This window comes from Fusarium odoratissimum (genome assembly GCF_000260195.1).
Source record: "Fusarium odoratissimum NRRL 54006 unplaced genomic scaffold supercont1.1, whole genome shotgun sequence".
NCBI classification, from domain to species: Eukaryota; Fungi; Ascomycota; class Sordariomycetes; order Hypocreales; family Nectriaceae; genus Fusarium; species Fusarium odoratissimum.
Genome location: NW_022158687.1, coordinates 3,155,423 through 3,173,592, shown reverse-complemented (window position 1 = coordinate 3,173,592; position 18,170 = coordinate 3,155,423). Strand labels below are relative to the sequence as shown.

The window sequence follows — 18,170 nt, the reverse complement described above, 5'->3', positions numbered from 1 at the left end:
CGCGGTCTTCTCGAAGCTCCCTATTACATATCATATCTCCAACTACACCTCTTCACACGGTTCTCGTCATATTTGATCATGTCTTCCACGTCCACATCCGCCGACACCACACCCATCGCCCCCGCGCGGTTCGCCGCCGCCCTCAAGGACCTCTCGGTGGGCATGTTGCACCTCAAAGTCCTTGAAATCCGGAACTCGATCGCCCATCTACAGTACTCCAACGACCAACTCAAGCCATTTGCAGAGGGTACAGAGACCACACCGTCCGGCGAAGCTTCGGAGCCCGACCAGGACTGCATCGATGCTATTCGCGAGAACGAACAAGTCATTGATCGTATGGCTGAGCGCATAGCTCTGATCCGTGCAGAGGTGGAAGAGCGTGGACTCAGCTGGACGGAATTCCAGAACCGGAATGAGACAACAAGTAAGAACGATGAAGACGCGGCTGCTGTCAATGGAGATACTCAAGCTAGCACCGCGGCATCGGACAACGAGAATCGACACAATGCATGGAACGATGGGACTTTTCAAACGGGGACAATTCGAAACGGCGAGGTACAGGTGGATCGTCAGGCCGGTCGACCAGAAGGTGGAAGTTTGAGCGATGAGCAGCTTCGCAGGGCACTAGAGGAGCGAATGCGAGACCTAGGCACAGACGATGATGAAGGAGGCATGCACCTATGAGATCGGGAGGCGAAAGAAACATGAAAAAAATACAGCATAGCCGGCGTTCGGGAGATGGAAAGAGATGACGGCATGATACCCAATAGTATACCGTTGTGCATAATCGTTCAATCACACGAAATGGTCAAATCGGTTCAGCCTACACTAGGTCACAGTTCACAGACAAGGGAGGAGGGTTTTTTTTTTTTTTTTTAACCAATTTTGCTATTTTTCGATCTCAGCTAGTGTCTTGCTGAGGACTTCTGCTTTCAAGGCTGCGTAGTGAAGCCACAGTGTTATTTATACGTCATTCGACAGTTTGAAAGCACGCATTGCCGGCCTTTTGGTGCTTCAAAAACCAAGACAAAGAAAAGATAAATCATGTAACCTGCTCCAACGCCCAAGTGCTATGCCGCCCAATGCTAAACCAAAACCGGTCCCATATAAATGCTTATAAACAAGAGAAACCCGAGCTGAAACAATGTACTAGAGAAGACGGTGAAGATAACGATGCTAAAAGAGATCAAGACATGTGAAACAGGGAAGAGACAAGACCGCAATGAGTTGGGTGGCAGGGTGAAACGGTCTCGTAGAGGTAATGAGGACGTGGGGGTTGCCGTATCTTATGCGCTGTGGCTTGAGCGTTTGTTACACGCGAATCCGACTCAGTCAGTGTCGTCACCAACAGGGGAGGCAGCACCTGAAAGCCTCTTCGATCGAGTGGACTTTTGTCGCTTGGATCGCTTCGAGGACATTCGGATGGCAGTGGCCGACCTTGTGCTCATGATGGTCTCAAGCTTTGGTCGTTGCGCGGCATGTCCCGCACTCGAGGGTGTTCGGCGGGTTCCCAGGTTCATGGCACTTTGCGAGAATGGAATGGGCGTGTCAGAATCTGAATCATCAGAAGAATCGTATCCTGGCGGTGCGGCAACCGGTCGCAGGCGTGTCTTTCGCTTGGCGAAGCCACTATCGAGCGAGTCGTCTGATGTGTCGAATGAAAGGCTTCGAGTTCGGTGGACAGAGAGAGACTGGCTAGTGCGGTTGAGGAAGAGGGATTCGATGAGTTCGGTTTCGGTAGGATTGCTGTTTTCCTTCTTCAGCTTCTCCATGACAAGCTTCTCGTGAACAAGTCGGCCAAGTTGCATATCGTCTCCAACCAATGTCCTGCCGCTCGATTTGCTCCCTGAGCTTCCAGCCCGGCTAACAGGCACCTTGCCTTCCATGACCTTGGCTGGTGGCGGAGGCTGCAGCATCCATTGGTGGGCGTTTCGCGAAGGAATCTTGCTGCTGACGACAGGAGGGTGGTACTCGTTGATGGGAGGATTCTTCGGAAAGTAAAAGTCGTGCCGTTGCTGTTCTGTCACCTCCTTCTCGAGTCCTAGTGTAGACTCGATTAATCGTCCGGCGGAACCTCGTGCTTTTGATATGGCGTCCTTGAACTTTTGGCCGCCCCATTGACCCCATAGCTCCTCGTCCTCTCGCTGATATCCATGTCGCCGGTTCCAATCGTCGGAGAGATTGTCGTCTTCGGCAATGACGGAATTGCTAGCGCCAAAGTTGATGCGGCTCCCGCCTTGATGTGTCTGCTCAGATACGCTGAATGCACTGCTCTCTCCGCCCTGACTTGTGAGGCCACGCTGACTAGAATTCTTGCTGGCAGATTTCTTTTGTGGTAAAGATGGTCCCATGCTAATCTCCTCTTGCCAATACGGGTTTGTGTTAAACGGTGAGGGATGTTGGTATACATCCGGTTGCTCGCCCACTACCTTGGCCTTCTCCTCGCGCTCCCTCCGAGACTGCTCGCGAACCTTTTGTCGATGTCGAACTTGGGCGCATGGTGTGCAGGCAAGAATATAGAAGACAGCGGATTGAATTGCGACGGGAAGAGACATGTTGGTGGTCGTCGCTTTGTATACAGTGTACCGGGCATAAGAGTCGCTTCGCTTGGCCGGCTTTCAATTGAGATGATGCGTATGAAACGACGAGCACGATTATATGAAGGGAATAATGGACAGAGGAAGACAATTGCTACACCAAAAGACACAGAGACATAAGGCAAGGGAACGGAGAGAAAGGGGTCCAGCCCAAGAATGAGCAGATTGATAGTCGAAGTTAAAGAGGATGCCAATGCCGAAGGGGTGACAGCTGAATTGAGAAGGAAAACGAGCAAGGCTAAACGCAAGAATTGATGAGGGTGAGGACTGCGGTGTAAATGAGATTGGACCTGACGAGATGGTGGTCGTTTCTTTTGGGCGAAAGAGGCGCTGCGCCTGTACTGACTAGGCCAACGCCAGCAGTGGCCAGAACGGTCCGCAAAGGGGAATAGAGCGCAACGTAGCGCAACGCAATGGCCAAATGGTAAAGAATGTAGGTATGTAAAAGTAGAAACGCTTCGTCTTTGCTTGAAGGTGGCCGTAAAGCTGAAACCGAAGGGGCCGGTCGTTGGAGGTTAGGTTCGTAAGAGGCGTTCCTGAGCGACCGGAGACGTTGGCTGTTTGGGGCTTATTGCTCTGGTGCTCTGCCGATCCCAGTGAGTGAGAGACGTAAACTTGGCTAACGAGTCCCCCCTTGGAAAGGACCCCTTTGGTCCTGAAGTTAAAGGACAGGAATGTGAGAATGAGAATGCAATTCTGTCAACCAAGACAAGTGACAGCTAGCCCTGGGATTCGATCCCTTTTCCTTTGTGATCGACCAAACCACCAAGGGTATCGTGGGTGATAAAGGGGGCGCGAGACGACGTTTCACAGAGAGGTGCGGCGGGCACTAGACACTGTAGATAAAACGGGGTGGTCACTGGGTTTTTGTCTAGGGGTTTGCACAGGGCACTCAATGGGCAGGGCAGAGATTATAGTGCGGGTTAGTAGAGAGGCTGAGATGGAAAACGGAATGGGTCGACCGTGTAACGAGATAACGAGATATGAACGACCAGAGAGTGAGATACGGTCTGAGGGAGCCAGAGCTAGGAAGGAAGATTCCCAATCTCATATATTTGTGGGTAATGCAGGGTTTATGACGACTGCTGCTGTCGCGGCCCGTCAGGTCAGGTCCGTACGGGATCGGATAATGAGTAGGTTGGTGGGAGGACAGGAGACAAGGGTTCTTTTTGGGTGGCGGCGGTGATGGGCTAAAGAGGTGCTATAGTAACCAAGTCCTAGACCGACTACAAACGAGGTACGATAATACGGACGGATACAGCGTTGACGGCAGCTGGAAATGGCGCAGGTTGGTCGTATGCTGATGAATAGATGAGGTAGGTAGGTAGCCTGGATTAGCTGCAGAAGGCCACAGCTGCAGCACGCTACAGTTCTTTGCGGTAAAAGTCAAGGCTTTAGTCGACGATAATGGGGGGCAGGCTGTTAATTAAAGATCCAGGGGAAATGGAGAGCAGTTGTATTGGCAGAGTCAGCCGAGCCAAGACGACAACATATGCAACTCAACCAAGATCAGAAGAACAATGCCATGCACAATAAGCTCAATGCATTGATCAAAGTCTTCGCGGTAAACCCATTTACCGTATTAAATTTCCAGTTGTTTCTGTTTCTGCATCAAAAAAAGAGGCGCACCCATCTCATCAAATACCACATGGATCACCACCGAACGTGCAGGGGGCAAAGGCACAAGGGACCTCCAACATGTGCACAAGTCCACCAATGATCCAGGTACCAAGAGTCGAGGTCCTCCACTGTTAATCCCCCGCTTGGTCGGAGCTGGGTGGGGTGCTAATGGCTGGGCATGGGTACAAGTATGGACATGGGCATGGATCGAGCGAGCGGGTGCAGCGGCCTGGACCATCTGAGACTTCTTCAGTGCAGGGGGTTGGGCTGTTGAAATGATTGGGGAATTCAGAGAGGAGTTGTTCTCGGCATCAGCATCAATGGCTTGGACGGGGAATGTCTATCAAGTTGAGGGCCGAATCATGACACCAGGTCCAGCAGACTGAGCAGAATTGTTTTACCACAAGCCCAATCAATCTCTTGCCGATGCTACCTTTGATGCCGTCATTGTCTATCATAATCAGTCTATAAATGTCCCAATGTAACATCCGGTCTCAGACGGGATCTCCCATTTGTTTGTTTTAGCTGATAACTTGAAGCAATGCACGAAACTCTCAACCGCCAGCCAAGCCGCCGTTGCACGATAAAAACAAACTACGCCATGTTCTAACTTTTACGCCGAGCAACGTAACATACGTAGTAGGTTCATAGAGCTTAACTAAATTAATTCGTGACGTCTTTAGTTCTTCACCGCGAATTCACATCATTCTCGAGGCCAGTTCTCTGTGACTGGTCCACTCTCAGATAACGGCTCTCTCACTGGAGACTCGGTTATCCATGTCAATACCTAGGTACTGCACTAAACTAACCGCAGAACTATACGACGTCTTTGTTACAGTAACAACTACCTAGTTCGATAATAATTAAACGAAATGTAATTAACTGCCTTCCTCACGTTGCCCGATCCCGCCATGTAAGGAAACGCCTGATATTAAGTAAGGTAAGTGTCTGCCACGTAAATAACTCAAAATGTCCCCAAAGTTGCCGGTTCTTCCAGCGTATTCTCTTGTCTTTCGTCATGGATACCTTACTTCCTCATCCCGCAACTGCACCTCATGCCCCGCATCCCGCTTCCGTCTTCCGGCTCGGCCCCCTCATTCTCTTCCTCGTTCTTCGGCCCAATTCTTGCGTTTTTCCCTCTCCACCCGGCTTGGCATCTCCGAACACGATCATACCAGACCTATCACGACACGAGTCGATTCACACCCAATTCTCTCACCACACTGAACACCATAACATAAAGAAAGATGCTCGCTTACCGATACTACATAGTACATACTATCTGCTAACATAAGATGCGACGGCCCGGGTCTGGAGTGCCCATTAAGTCGATACCAGTAAACAGGTTAGTCCCTGGTCATTCCAATGCACATCTACGGCTATCCAATCCCGTTCTTGCATCCATGCCCAAAACCATCCGACAATGCACTATGCAGTCTTCAATCTGCACGCTGCACGCTGCACGCTGCACGCCGCAACATGTGTAATGTATCATGGGCCGCATGAAGCGGTGAACAATATAATAGCATTCGTGAAATCAGAAAAAAGACATGTTTGCGTTGAAGGGGATGTCATTCTCACTGCCATTGACTAAGCTGGACTTGATACAAGCTATCAAATCTAGACTTGATCCCTTACCTTGACCTTTTCTTGTTCAAGAAGCGCCTTGCATTCTACATTCCTCTGGTCACGACTACTCTATACTACACATGTTGTGACATACGTTTCAACACATGCTTTATCTCTCAATCTTATGCTACAGCTCAGTGCATTCCCAAACTTGCTAAACTAATTTCCCTTATCTCAACTTCCAACAAGGGATACACCAAAGGTTTATCAAGTTCTACTAGAGATCATGAAGAGTTCAAGGGAACACGTGAATTTGACACAATCTATAGACACCATTTCAAATACTTCAGCCGTGGCTAATTATGCTTCATTTGCTTCTTATTTGGGCCGACAAACTGTTGCAAACAATCGAATCGACTATCAATACACTTCCCTATTTTCTTCCAAATACTGGCCTTGCATTATTCACCAATGCAGTCATTAACCGCGGGCTTTTCTTTCATTCCACGGCCAACATGAACCCTTGCTTTTTGTCCATATATGTGAACTGTGTCCGTCGGCGTTTTCTCTCGATGGCTACCTTTGGAATGGCCAGCCTTGCCTCGTCGAAAATTTGACCATAAACCCTGAACTCCCAACCGCAAACGCTTCAGCTCTCGCACTCCACCAACGTCTTGGCACGTGTTCGGACGGCAGACTGCCTCTTGATCCAAATTGTGGCAGAAATTCGTTGATGGAAAAAGAAATAGTCAAGTTACAGACAGGTGACAAGGAAAGTGTAATAGCATGCCTCAAAGACACCCAATGTATCCATCTGGGACCTGCTCTTCTTAAACATCCCATTCTTCCTCCTCCTCTTCCTCAGCAGCGTCGCCCTTAGTAGTCAATGCCGAGAAAGATCCAAATGACTGAGAAGGCTGAGAAGCCTTGTTAGGCCCGGTAGGTTGCTTGGGCTGGACGGCGGGGCGGGCCGCAGCCTCGTCGCCAGATCCAGCTGAAGTAGCATTCTTAGCACCCTTCTTAGACTTGGTCTTGACAGTGCTCCAGTCATCATCGTTCTGGAGGAGCTGGATCTGCTCCTCTTCAGAAGGTAGAGACTCAATCCACTTGCGGTCGGTGCTCTTGGGGGCATTGACTGCAGAAGCGGGGGCTTCCTCATATGTGTCGAGGGGCTGATGAAAGCCATTCGTCTGGGCAGCTTTGGGGGCCTTGGGAGCTCCCTCCTTCCAAGCAGATGACTTGCTCTGGGCAGCAGTGAACTGGGAGCCGTCCTTAGCAGCACGTCCCTCGGCAATGCGAGCGGCGCGGCGTTGCTTCTCCTCGAGAAGCTTTCGCTCCTTCTCAGATTCCTCACGAGCAGCCTTGGCCGCCTCGGCCTTCTTACGGTTCTGGCGCTGCTTCTTGGTCTCAACAGGAGCCTCAGCCTTGGGAGTCTTCTTATTCTGCTTTTTGGGCTCCGTGTCGGTCAGACGAAGAACTGTTGGGCGAGCGGGAGCGGTTTCGAGCATGTCGGAAACATCGCCTGCGACTGCGACTGCGGGACCGACCTCAGGTGAGGTTACAGGAGACTGGTCATCATCGGCGTCGGCACCAGTGGTAGATGACGGAGCCGACTCCTTCTCCTCGGCGGCACTGGCCACCTTGTTGGCGCGAGATTGCTTGACAGACTTCTCTCGCTGCTTACCAGCATCAGATTTGGCAGCAAACTTGGTGCCTTCCTTGGCCTTTGCCAATTGTCGGGCAAATTCGCGATTGTCGACATTGTCGTCTTTGTCCTTCGCACTACTTGTCCAAGCACTGGTCTCTGATTCAGCCTTGGGTTTCTTGGAAGCCTCCTGTGCCTCTGATGCGAAGGCCTCCTGGCGCTGCTTCTTCTTGCGGTCCTCTTTACGAGTCTCCGCCTGCGAGCTCTTGGCCGGCTTGATTTGAGCCCGTGGTTGATTTCCAGCTTTCTGGCCTTGAGATAATCGGTAGAGGGCGTAGGCAACGGAAAAGAGCAGGGCGTAGCCTGCAATGGTGTAGAGGTAGCCCATGTTGTCCGCCGTGATATGGTGTATTGTATTGTACTTGTAAGAGGTGCAAAGCTGAGCGAAGTTGCCTCGAGCTTCGTTTCGAGCTTCGAGATGAAGATCGTGGTTCGATCCGAAGTTAAGCGAAACAGGCGTGGGAACTCGAGCACGTCTATCGGTTAACGACAATTGGCCTCTTGGTCTAACGAACCAAGGCGGGTGGAAGCAACGGCTGTGTACAAAAATAAGTTGTGGACGAAGCGTGACTGTGAGGTCGAGCCAAGTAGGGGCAGCTAAGCTGTCGCAATTATAAGGCCAGATTGTCCTAAGCAATGAGCCAATCGCTGAGCCGCGAGAGCGTCGATAGTCGTAGACGAAGAGTTAGGGGGATAAAAGAAAGGGAAAAGGAAAGGTTGATGATGGAATAGGTGAGGAAAGGGGTGAGAAATGACGGAAGCCGGTTCAGAAGAAGATTGATGAGTCTGGCGCAAATCACACAGAAGGAGAAGACACCAGGTGGCTTGAAGTCAAGTCAACCAGTCGGTTTTGGGCTACCTGAGGCGAGGAAGGGTCGCGGGATTGACTGAATTGGTTCCGACTGCAGGGGAGGTAGAGCAATGTTTGGACAGAAAGCACCCGACGCCAAGGCAGTGGGGAGCTTGGGGTTTCGGAGTGGGGAGAAAAGGTAGCCCGTGGGCGGATTATGGTGAGGAGGTACTTTAGCTGGAGAGATTTGGATCGAAACTGATGCAGCCACTGTACTTTTACGGAGAGGCTTTCGATAGTCAGCAACTGCCCGTGTTACACGAAATAAACGGGAGCTGGTTATATTCTTGGGACGTTTGTGATTATCCGTCGAGGTTTCTTGGGAGGAAGCAGTCGGAGAGGAGACGTCGTAAGGTGTTGAAAAGGAGAATGGGCTGGAAGTCTATACATTGGATCCAGCAGAGCTTGAAATTCGCTCCTTCCAACCAACTTCCTGCTTGGGCTGGATGAGGTTGATGAGACGAAGACTATTCATGGATATAACAGCGGGGCCACCCATTACAACTTAAACCAGGGGTTCCAGTGTCTTCGAGTCATCCAATGGATGTTAGGCCTGGGATTGGCTCATCGCAGCTGTTTGTTCAGGGAGTGGACAGATATCACGAACCTGGAAGCCTTCAAAATTACCACTGAAGGCCTGCATCGATCCTCAACTCCAGTGAGAGGTTTTATCACGAGGCATGAACTTTGCTAAATGATAAACAGGAAATTACAACATGTCCTTTTCCTAGTATACTACAATTCAAATACGTGCGAAGGTCCTTGTTGAAGTCGCTGTACCAGCTTCGAATATGCATCTCGTTGGTCACGTGTGTATCATATGCTCTGGGAGACTGCTCTTCAAAGATCAAGGGAACCATATGATTAATTAAGCAAAGCACATCATTTTCATTTGTCTGGCATACGTGGCTGGGAGGACAAGTTAATCGTGAGATGAGTCACTGATAATTGCTTGGAGGGTACATCGAACTTTCTTTGTGTTATTCCTGAAGCCCTGAACTCTTGCGTTGGAGTTATTTGATTGGTTGTCGGAGTGATTTTTGAGGTTGCACATACTTCATGCCATCTGCAACTCAAACTGCACTACCCTGCGTCGGGCTCGGATCTCGCAAGTATTCCAACTCTGACATCCGTGTAAGAACGGCGAGTTCATGTATTATCGTACAAATGCGACAGGAGCCCAATAGAAGCAATGCCCATTCATATCTCGCTCAATTGAACAACCAATAGCTCTTGTGAAAAGCTTATCTCAGCAACTAACACCCCACCTGCCCACCTGCCCAAAACCGAAGGAGGGGAAACGCTCATCGGCATAACATGTGTGAACAAGAACTTTGATCCTCCTGTTTTCAACCTGCAACGTTTCAATTTTGAGCTGCAAGTAAAGAATTCGATTCCTGGGCTACGGAACTGTGAGAATAAATTCAAGGTTGATTAGATTCATCTGCATTTATACTTTCTTAAACTTGTTGAACAAGCTTGACCTCCTCATCTAAGTCGCCACTGGTTTTTCTGAACATATCCTCCAAATTCGAGAATGGCTCCCAAGCAGAAGATCATTATCGATACCGATCCAGGTAACTGTCATGCGCTTTGAGGCTGGAACACCTGAATTCTAATATATCAAGGCGTCGATGATATCCTGGCTCTGCTTCTTGCACTCAGTGCCAAACCGGAGGAACTTGAGGTTCTTATGGTGTCCGTCACATACGGCAATGTCCCCCTCCAAAGGTAAATATATATTTGAATTCTATTCACTACCATGAACCAACACTAAGAACCTTCTCAGCTGTCTCCGAAACGTTGTTTCTCTCTTCCACGTGCTTGGGAAAGAACTTGAGTGGAGGAAGTCCACTGGCAAGCCCGAAGGCTTTGGAGCCATGAAGGCAAACAAGCCTATCGTGGCTGTTGGCCCTGACCATCCCCTTTGCGACGAAGAGCTGATGGCGGATTACTTCCGTAAGTTCAGTAGCTGCTTTGATAATCCGTTCCCTTTACTAATACCTGGATTTCTGTAGACGGCATAGATGGCTTGCATAATGTTCATGAAGCTCATCCTGATTTGTCTCCCGCTGAAACCTGGAAAGGCATCTTTAGTGATGGCGCCAACGAAGCCGGAGACTATTCTCCTTTCTTTACGCCATCCAAGGCGCCTTCTCACCATGAGATTCTCCGGATCCTCAAAGAGAACCCCATGGACACCGTCTCCATCCTTGCAGTTGGTCCTCTTACCAATGTTGCCTTAGCAGCCGCAGAAGATCCCGAGACTTTCCTTCGTGTGAAGGAGCTTGTCGTCATGGGCGGTGCGGTAAATGTTGAGGGAAACTGTACTCCCGTGGCTGAATTCAACTGCTACGCCGATGCTGTCGCTGCTGCTCGGGTTTACGCACTCACCTCCCCTAAGCCGAGCTCCACGATGCCGACTATTCCCCAGGAGCTTTCAACTTTGAAAGCGTACCCAACCAAACTTTCCCGCCAGCTTAAGCTCACACTTTGCCCCCTCGATATTACTACCCCTCACTTGATTGGCAAGAATTACTTCAAGGAGAACATCCAGGCTCACGTCGAAGCTGGCAGCCCACTTGCTCGGTGGGTGTCACACTTTGTCACTAAATCCTTCAGCAAGATCGAGGATATGGAGGGGGATGAAAACGAGCCCGGTCTTTCGTTGCACGACCCTCTGACGGTATGGTATATGCTGACTCGAGATGATCCTAAGTGGAAGACACCCGAGAAACTGGAGGACATCCGTGTAGAGACCAGCGGTCAATGGACACATGGAATGCATGTTGTTGATCGCAGATTCAGAAAGAAGCCTGCCGAAGCCGCAGTCGCCCTCTCAGAAAACCCTAATGAGGACCCCCATATCTTGACTCTCGATGAGGTCCCTGGTGACGACCACGGTTGGCTGAGTGTTCTCAAGGGTAACCGTCTCAACCGTGTGATCGACTCTCCCGGACATGACATCTTCAAGGAAGTGCTCATGCAGCGCATCTTTGGATAGAGTCCAGGTTGTCGATCTTGCGTCAGCTTAAATAGTCAAATAAATTATCTCCAATTGTTGAAAGCCTATACCGTGGCGAAGGCCAAGATGAATTGTCTAAACTCCCTGAACTCGAACGCCTTGTGATCCTATCGATGCCGCGGGAAAAGAGATTCCCGAACCTCCAGCCGTGGATGCTGTACCCCAAACAGAATAATACGAGAGAAAATGTCGCAGTACGGACCGCTTTCCGATGTTTCGAGTGTGTAGTCTATACATGTTTTATACCGCCGATTGCTGAACCCTTGACTTCTGTCCAGTTGATGCTGTCGTCGAGCGCCTCATCTACGAGACCAATCGAGCATACGTTGTCGCCACGGACGAGGTATAGACCCAAAGGTACCTGAGCGGAAGGCTCAAGATCGTCGGGCGTTCGGATGATTCGTTCCACGGCGTTGTTCAAGACCTGGGCACATGCCGTGAGCGTTTGTATGGTCAAGATAAGTAGGAGGGTACTCACCAGATTAGTTGTTTGGTCGCATGCTGCCAGAGTTCCGACAAGAATACGCGAATCGGCTGTAACAATCAGGACTTTCTCTGTGGTCTGTATTAGCAAGCTGGTGAGGTAGGTAGTAGATCTCGGGAGGGGTGTCTTACTGTTGAGATATCCACCGAGTGTAGCCATGACGTCTGAATCTCCTCAGCGATATCGTGCTTGGATTCTGGATGTGGTATTAAAGGATATTGGCTAGTTATAGAGGTCGAAGTGCGCTGAAGGGAATTACTGGACTCGTTCAGTGGGTATCAGTTGAAGCTGTTTCGACAGTCAATGTGGGTGTCTGTGGTGGACTTTTGGGACGAGCTTTCAGAGCATAGGCACTAGACCTAATCGGGACTACTTCTACGACCAAAGCACACGACAAAGTTGTGATGCCGGATATTGGCGGCGGATATGTGATGTTTGTTATGGTTTTCAATGCTTGATGTTGGGTTTTGCGTCTCTATATTACTATCCAATCATTCAAACTTGGTCGATTTAAGCACCGCTTTACTTCCGAGGAACAAACACACTTTGGATTTCATGGTGGGAGTACCAACCTCTATCCTAGGTATGTGGGAAGCCATGCAGAAAGCAACGAATACAGAAGTCGTAGGAAACCGCAGCACAAGCAAGATCACAGGTCAACGACGGGTGTATTTAGTAGCGGGAAACATACTAAATATTGAACTACCGCCTGCTACATTTGCTCGCATCACGAACGCCACAAACGAGAAAATCTACCCTAAATGAAACCTGCAGATGATGGCCTCCAGCAGTTGAGTACTGCTTCCATATAAGCAAGATGGATAGAGGAGCACGGGAACATCGTTCAGCAGTGGAGGCACTCCTTACGAGCGTAGCCAAAAGATCGTGATTGAACATCATCTCTTCCGACAGCCCTTCACCCCAGTATGCACAAGGACCTGAAACATCACACAGCGATGTCTCATCCATTGCAGCGTCATTCAGAAAAATGTCTTCTTCACTACCCAGGACAAGCCCGAGCAAGCAATGAAAAACCGAGCCCATGTAGTGTTCGCGTCACCTGGAGGCAGTGTAATACCAGGGACACTGTGGGCAGAATCATGTGCAAGCACAGAGGAAACTGCCCGAAAGCCAAAAATAGGAATAATCACGATTGATGTCCTTAGACATCTTTCAGAGATTAAACTGAAAAGAACAGATACTACACTTGATCTAAGCCAAAAGGCAAAGAGAGCTAAGGAGAAAAGGAAAAGAAGAAAGCGAAGCTTGAACGGGACGCGACGAGATTTTATAGAGGAGCCTAAAGGCGGTGAGTGGAGCTGATTGGCAGAATTTCTGGGGAAGCCTGAGGTTCCGCTGCGTTCAGTTCAGTTCAGTGCAGCGCAGGCAGCAAGCGAGCACTTGGGTCGGGGACGAGGAATGACTGAGGCAGCTACGTGCACGGGAAGGTTGAGAGAATCTTGAAACAATGGGTTCAAAGGAAGAGAACTGGCAGATATCAGAAGCTCGTCAAGGTCCTACCACTCAAGAGTTCTCGTCGGCATATCCGAAAGGTGTAGTACAAAATGTCCTAAAGGAGTCTTACTTTATATTTACTTTTATAATAATAATAGAAAAGAAGGAGAAAGGGGCTGGGAATGAACCAGATAATATGTTGGATCTGGAAAATCGACAAATTCCTGATTAAGTGGGAAAAAGGAAGTTATGGACCAATTCAATCTACCAACACCAACCGCGACCACTCGTGGTTCTCGATCCCTAGGATACCTACGAGGGCACACATTAAATATACAGGAGATACAAGTGCTGTTCTTAGTCACAAATACGAGGAAATATGCATGGTTTCTTTTCGATTCTGTACTTGAATTGGCGTCGTCTGCCGCTATCTAACAACTTCCTCCGAAATATATCCTCGATCATGAGCTAAAACTAAGTACAGTAGCAGAGCACGTCTACTACCTACATCCAAACGCCGTATCCTGGGAGCATCCTCCCGAACGCTTACCTGCTCGACCAGATCCAGCCTTTGCCATGCGTAAATACCTATCAACCTTCTCACGCGAGCGGGTGTCACTCACGAACTCAAGGAAACCTATAACGCCTCTTTGTCCCGTACTCTACAAATATTGTATTGTTGTGTTGTGTTGCATACGAACCGCAACCTTGGTATCAATCTTCAACTAGTTCTCCCTCTTCATCTTCTGAGAGTTTAGCTCGTTTCTCCGCTCTGTCGCTCTGTTCCTCGCCATCGTCAGGCTCTCTTCGCTTGAGTGGTGACCTGGGGGGTCTTCCGTTCTCGTCATGCCGAGGCTGAGAACCCTCATCTCTCTCTGGGTATCGCCCTTCACCATCCTGAGCAGCGCCGTTGACTTTAGAGCTTACACCAGGGCTGCGACTCGCCCGGTCAACTTCAAAGGGGGTACCGGTCGTTGACGACAATGTGTCTGGTTGGCTCAACAGAGTATCACCACGTTTTCTGGTGTTCTCGAGATGGAATGCTGGTGATGGCAGCGACGGGTTCTGCTTTCTAAGCGGATTCTCCGTGTAAAACTGGCGCATCACCTCGATAGCCTGAGAACAAAGGACTTCGTCACCCTTGAGGAGCTTCCACCAGGGCTCGCCATTGATGTCCTCGATTTGTTGGTTCGCATATATGCTCGCAAAGAAGATGGCGCTGATGGCAACGTCTCGAGGTCCTATCAACAGAGGGATCGACGTGAGGCAAGCATCGTTGCAAAAAGCCCAGGCCGCTTGCCGTAGATTCTTGTTATGAACTATTCCAAGCTGATCGAGTAACTTGAATAAGTGGTGGTAGGGGTTGTCGACCATCAGATCAAAAGTGAGTTGTTCTAGCATGACCTCTTCGTATGTGAGAATACTGTCTCGCCATCTCCAGTACTCTTTGCTCTGCTCGTCAATAATGAGCTTCGCGTTCTTTTGTGCAACTTTGGCTACGGCGATAATGATGTCCTTTGTCTTGCGGCAGTTCTCTTCGGTCTTGTTGGCTAGAAAGAGGGCTGTTGCTGCGATGTTCTTGATTGCAGAGGTTAGCATATAGAAAAGAATTGCATGCTGCTCAGTTAAGAGCAGTCTTCCACTGCTCCAGAGAGATGTTGGAATTGTAAGATCAAGCGGGAGAACTCACGTAATGATGAATTCCACCCTTTTCTTGCACCATGTGGCAGCGCATGAAAAAGCGATGGAAGAATACTCCAGCTACCCACAGCGTAATCTGAGGGAGATCCAACATGACGCCCGCCTGGTAGATGAAGTTGACGCCCTTGGCCCTGCGCATCCTCTCTTCCGCCAGCGAAAGACCCTCGACTATGCTAGGTGTGCTTCGCACTTCGTCCGACGTAAAGTTCCATTGGTTGAGACTAGCTACTGGAGTTTGCGCACCAGATCGGGCCGGTGATTCTTGGGGTTGTCGGGCTTGTGGTCGGGGGGGAGATGTTCGTGTTGAGTGCTGCGGAGGAGTTGGAACTGCTGGAGGAACGGCATCGCGACGCCGGGGAGATCGTGATCTCGAATCCCGTTCAGGTCGTGGGTTTGCGGGTAGGTTCGGGGGCTGATACCCTTCCCTGGGAGGCCTGTAGCGATCGATACTCGCCATGGCCGGTGGTCTTAAATCGGGATAACGATACTTGAAGCGCTGATAAGGAAATGGCTCCTAGGAGAGGATTGCGTCGGTCTGAAAGGTGGCGGTGCCAATGATCAACGCACGTAGCTGCGAAGTTGAAAGTGATGCGAAGTCCAAGTTAGCCGGCACTGCAAGGAACCTGATCTAAGGAAGTTGGCGTTTGACAGCAGGGGCAACAAACTAGAACCGAATTTGGGTAGCGTTATCTAATCACAGGAGGGTGGGCACATGATCCTCCAATGGGTGATTGTAACACTCAATTCAACGGATGAAACAATAGGAACCCCCCACTTTGGATGAATAGGAAAAGGCCCGTTTTGGATGATTGTTGACTATTGGCGCTTGCTTGATTGTTCATTCTTCGTTTTTTATTTATTCGGGCTACCTATTATTATGAATTTTTTGGGGTATCTCATAGTAGCTTTTGTTTGTCTCATTCTACCCAGATCTATTCTTCGTCAGCAATACCCTAACGTTAGACTCCCTCGCCATCGTTGCGACCCCATAGTTTGACTGTGCGATCGTGGCCTCCACTGACAATCCACTTGCCGTCCCTGCTATAGTCGACGCTGGCAACTGGGCCTGTATGGCCGCTGAGCGTCTGCACCAGTGTCCAGTCGTCTGCCGAGAAGATCTTGACATTTCTGTCAAAGCCGCTTGATACGAAGAAGGTGCCCGACTTTTTAGGTAGCTGTGCGCCCTTATCATCAACACCAGGTGGAACACCAGTGAGAGGATCGTCGAGACCTTTGAACCAACGCATATCAGAGACAGCACTGGTGTGCGCACCAATACCGCCTGTCCTTTGCACCTTTCGAACATCCCAACACTTGATCCAACCATCAGCTGAGCCAGATAGTACCCTGTGTCCATCAGAACTCCAGTCCAGCGCATGGATGGGCTTTATGTGTCCGTCAAGATGCCCATCCAGGATCATGACGGTACGTCCGGAACGCAAGTCCCAGATTCTACCTATGCTGTCCAGACCAGCACTCGCGAGTAAGGATCCGTCAGTGTTAAAACTGACAGCGTAGACACCTCTTGAGTGACCTTCTTGAAGGAGAACCTCTGCAGTTGTTTCAACATCCCAGAGACGCCATGAAGTATCCTCAGAAGCAGAGGCCAGATAACGTCCAGAGGGATGGAACTCGATACGACACACTCGCTGTGAATGTCCTTCGAGTGTGGACAGGGGAGTATCTTGGTTCAGGGACCATAAATGAATCGAGCCCTCGGCACCGCCTGACGCCAGGTTAACGGTGCCAGGCGAAACATTGTGTTCTGGTAGGGTAGATCCAGGAAACCAAGATAAGCCGCTAATCTTGTTGGTGTGACCGCGGAAGGTTGTCTTTTGGTTCAAGCTTGGTATTTCGACCAGCTTGACTTGCCCACCCCAGTTGCCTACAGCGACCAACTCGCCGTTGGGAGATATGCGAGTCATGCTGACATGACGTTCGCCAACCGTCTGACTGCCCTGGAGCTCGAATGCCTGTAATCTCTCCTTGACTTGTTTGCGAAACTTGACTTGGGTGCGTAGAGGGATCGTGGATTCAGCTTTTTGAAATTGAACTCTCTTCTTGGCTCGCGGCAGAGAGTATTCAGCAAGCTTTAACCGCGCCTGTAGAAGTTCAGGCCCACCTCTTGAGTAGAACTCCTCCTCCTGCTCCTCCTCTTGATCCTGGTCTCCAGCGTCCTCCATCGTGATATCACCATTTTCCAACCCTGTCATCTCCGCCTGGATGGTAAGAAGTTCCCGTAATCGATCCCGACGATCCACAAGTGCCTCTCCGAATAGAGTGACTGGTTCACCCATCTCTCGAAGCTTTGCGCGGACTCGAGTATCATCGGTAGGGACTGCTATCGTTGCTGCTAGGCGTTTGCGATTGAATTGGCTGAGGATGGCGGAAGCTTTTTCAGATGGAACACCTGTTCCGCCCATTGGAATATCGTAGTCATGGTCATCGGGGACATCTTCCAATGCGATTCCTTGAGGCTCGGCGTCCTCGACGTACGCCTGCCGCGATGGGTGCATCATCTTGGCTGGAGATGACCAAACGTGGGTAAATGATAGCTTCGCTTGTGCACAAGCAGTGAAGAGTTTGACAATGGTTGTCGTTGTACAGGGGTCTTTCTTTTCTTTTTCAACAGTTGAAAAGGGAGATATCGAATTTTGTCAGTCGAGGGCTGATGCTATGGTAGTTGCAGCCTTGCCGTTTTGCGCGCGCTCTTGGATTGGTAGACGTGAAATTTCCCAGACGCGACCTTGAAGCTCTCGTATTGTGTCGGCAGTTTATTTCGCCGGTGGCCGACTATGGCCCAGGCCTAAGAGACAGGAGATCAGCCTGGGAGTAATTTATGACAAAAATGTATTTTAAAAAAGAAAAGAAAAGAAAAAAGAAGAATATCACTATTAAAAGAACCAACGAATGAACGAATGAAAAAGGCACTAATTCTTATAATACATAATTCATTTTTCTTCTATGTTATTCTACTTTTAAAGATAGTTGGGAGGTTAGGTTAAAAACTTACCTGAGTCCTATGTATTTCTCACCCTGGTCTTGGCGAGGTGTTAGGATCCAATGTTTAATGGGCCGTCAAGAATCACAAGCTAAAAGTTTAACGAAGACCAACCATTCGCTTTTTGCGGGATCGATCACCGCATGGCCCAGGCCTGTCAGGT

At 49.6% G+C, this 18,170-nt stretch overlaps 8 protein-coding genes across 8 annotated transcripts; 2 read left to right on the top strand and 6 right to left on the bottom strand.

Moving 5' to 3' along the window:
• The first annotated feature begins 9 nt into the window (after positions 1-9).
• FOIG_01112 (uncharacterized protein) lies at positions 10-1,054 on the top strand. Its single transcript, XM_031197761.1, has one exon. It carries the CDS (start codon positions 79-81, stop codon positions 682-684), a length of 606 nt encoding a protein of 201 aa, XP_031073528.1. The 5' UTR covers positions 10-78; the 3' UTR covers positions 685-1,054.
• On the bottom strand, positions 861-4,176 carry FOIG_01111 (uncharacterized protein). Its single transcript, XM_031197760.1, has one exon. The coding sequence runs from the start codon at positions 2,553-2,555 to the stop codon at positions 1,329-1,331; it is 1,227 nt and encodes a 408-aa protein (XP_031073527.1). The 5' UTR covers positions 2,556-4,176; the 3' UTR covers positions 861-1,328.
• Positions 4,177-5,940: 1,764 nt separating this feature from the next.
• Positions 5,941-8,611, bottom strand: FOIG_01110 (uncharacterized protein). Its single transcript, XM_031197759.1, has one exon. It carries the CDS (start codon positions 7,817-7,819, stop codon positions 6,617-6,619), a length of 1,203 nt encoding a protein of 400 aa, XP_031073526.1. The 5' UTR covers positions 7,820-8,611; the 3' UTR covers positions 5,941-6,616.
• Positions 8,612-9,792: 1,181 nt separating this feature from the next.
• FOIG_01109 (uncharacterized protein) lies at positions 9,793-11,451 on the top strand. Its single transcript, XM_031197758.1, has 4 exons — positions 9,793-9,918; positions 9,970-10,072; positions 10,131-10,300; positions 10,360-11,451. The coding sequence occupies exons 1-4, from the start codon at positions 9,879-9,881 to the stop codon at positions 11,343-11,345; spliced, it is 1,299 nt and encodes a 432-aa protein (XP_031073525.1). The 5' UTR covers positions 9,793-9,878; the 3' UTR covers positions 11,346-11,451.
• On the bottom strand, positions 10,036-12,227 carry FOIG_01108 (uncharacterized protein). Its single transcript, XM_031197757.1, has 3 exons — positions 11,982-12,227; positions 11,845-11,921; positions 10,036-11,790 (listed from the first exon to the last, which is right to left on the bottom strand). The coding sequence occupies exons 1-3, from the start codon at positions 12,007-12,009 to the stop codon at positions 11,596-11,598; spliced, it is 300 nt and encodes a 99-aa protein (XP_031073524.1). The 5' UTR covers positions 12,010-12,227; the 3' UTR covers positions 10,036-11,595.
• A 210-nt stretch (positions 12,228-12,437) lies between these two features.
• Positions 12,438-13,147, bottom strand: FOIG_01107 (uncharacterized protein). Its single transcript, XM_031197756.1, has one exon. The coding sequence runs from the start codon at positions 12,892-12,894 to the stop codon at positions 12,553-12,555; it is 342 nt and encodes a 113-aa protein (XP_031073523.1). The 5' UTR covers positions 12,895-13,147; the 3' UTR covers positions 12,438-12,552.
• A 515-nt stretch (positions 13,148-13,662) lies between these two features.
• FOIG_01106 (uncharacterized protein) lies at positions 13,663-15,655 on the bottom strand. The gene is made up of 2 exons (XM_031197755.1): positions 14,996-15,655; positions 13,663-14,883 (listed from the first exon to the last, which is right to left on the bottom strand). Exons 1-2 carry the CDS (start codon positions 15,461-15,463, stop codon positions 14,020-14,022), a joined length of 1,332 nt encoding a protein of 443 aa, XP_031073522.1. The 5' UTR covers positions 15,464-15,655; the 3' UTR covers positions 13,663-14,019.
• Positions 15,656-15,784: 129 nt separating this feature from the next.
• FOIG_01105 (serine/threonine-protein kinase PRP4) lies at positions 15,785-17,959 on the bottom strand. The gene has a single exon (XM_031197754.1). The coding sequence runs from the start codon at positions 17,523-17,525 to the stop codon at positions 15,966-15,968; it is 1,560 nt and encodes a 519-aa protein (XP_031073521.1). The 5' UTR covers positions 17,526-17,959; the 3' UTR covers positions 15,785-15,965.
• Between the last annotated feature and the right edge of the window lie 211 nt (positions 17,960-18,170).

What these genes read in the sequence shown, in the direction of transcription:
- FOIG_01111 (XM_031197760.1), bottom strand. Translation starts at nt 2,555, where the DNA reads ATGTCTCTTCCCGTCGCAATTCAATCCGCTGTCTTCTATATTCTTGCC.
- FOIG_01109 (XM_031197758.1), top strand. Translation starts at nt 9,879, where the DNA reads ATGGCTCCCAAGCAGAAGATCATTATCGATACCGATCCAG. An exon ending in CATTATCGATACCGATCCAG is followed by an intron (nt 9,919 to 9,969) that starts GTAACTGTCATG and finishes TAATATATCAAG; the next exon opens with GCGTCGATGATATCCTGGCT. An exon ending in GCTGATGGCGGATTACTTCC is followed by an intron (nt 10,301 to 10,359) that starts GTAAGTTCAGTA and finishes GGATTTCTGTAG; the next exon opens with ACGGCATAGATGGCTTGCAT.
- FOIG_01108 (XM_031197757.1), bottom strand. Translation starts at nt 12,009, where the DNA reads ATGGCTACACTCGGTGGATATCTCAACA. An exon ending in ACTCGGTGGATATCTCAACA is followed by an intron (nt 11,922 to 11,981) that starts GTAAGACACCCC and finishes TACAGACCACAG; the next exon opens with AGAAAGTCCTGATTGTTACA. An exon ending in GCGACCAAACAACTAATCTG is followed by an intron (nt 11,791 to 11,844) that starts GTGAGTACCCTC and finishes GCATGTGCCCAG; the next exon opens with GTCTTGAACAACGCCGTGGA.
- FOIG_01106 (XM_031197755.1), bottom strand. Translation starts at nt 15,463, where the DNA reads ATGGCGAGTATCGATCGCTACAGGCCTCCCAGGGAAGGGTATCAGCCC. An exon ending in AGGGTGGAATTCATCATTAC is followed by an intron (nt 14,884 to 14,995) that starts GTGAGTTCTCCC and finishes TCTGCAATCAAG; the next exon opens with AACATCGCAGCAACAGCCCT.
- FOIG_01110 (XM_031197759.1), bottom strand. Translation starts at nt 7,819, where the DNA reads ATGGGCTACCTCTACACCATTGCAGGCTACGCCCTGCTCTTTTCCGTT.
- FOIG_01105 (XM_031197754.1), bottom strand. Translation starts at nt 17,525, where the DNA reads ATGATGCACCCATCGCGGCAGGCGTACGTCGAGGACGCCGAGCCTCAA.
- FOIG_01107 (XM_031197756.1), bottom strand. Translation starts at nt 12,894, where the DNA reads ATGGGCTCGGTTTTTCATTGCTTGCTCGGGCTTGTCCTGGGTAGTGAA.
- FOIG_01112 (XM_031197761.1), top strand. Translation starts at nt 79, where the DNA reads ATGTCTTCCACGTCCACATCCGCCGACACCACACCCATCGCCCCCGCG.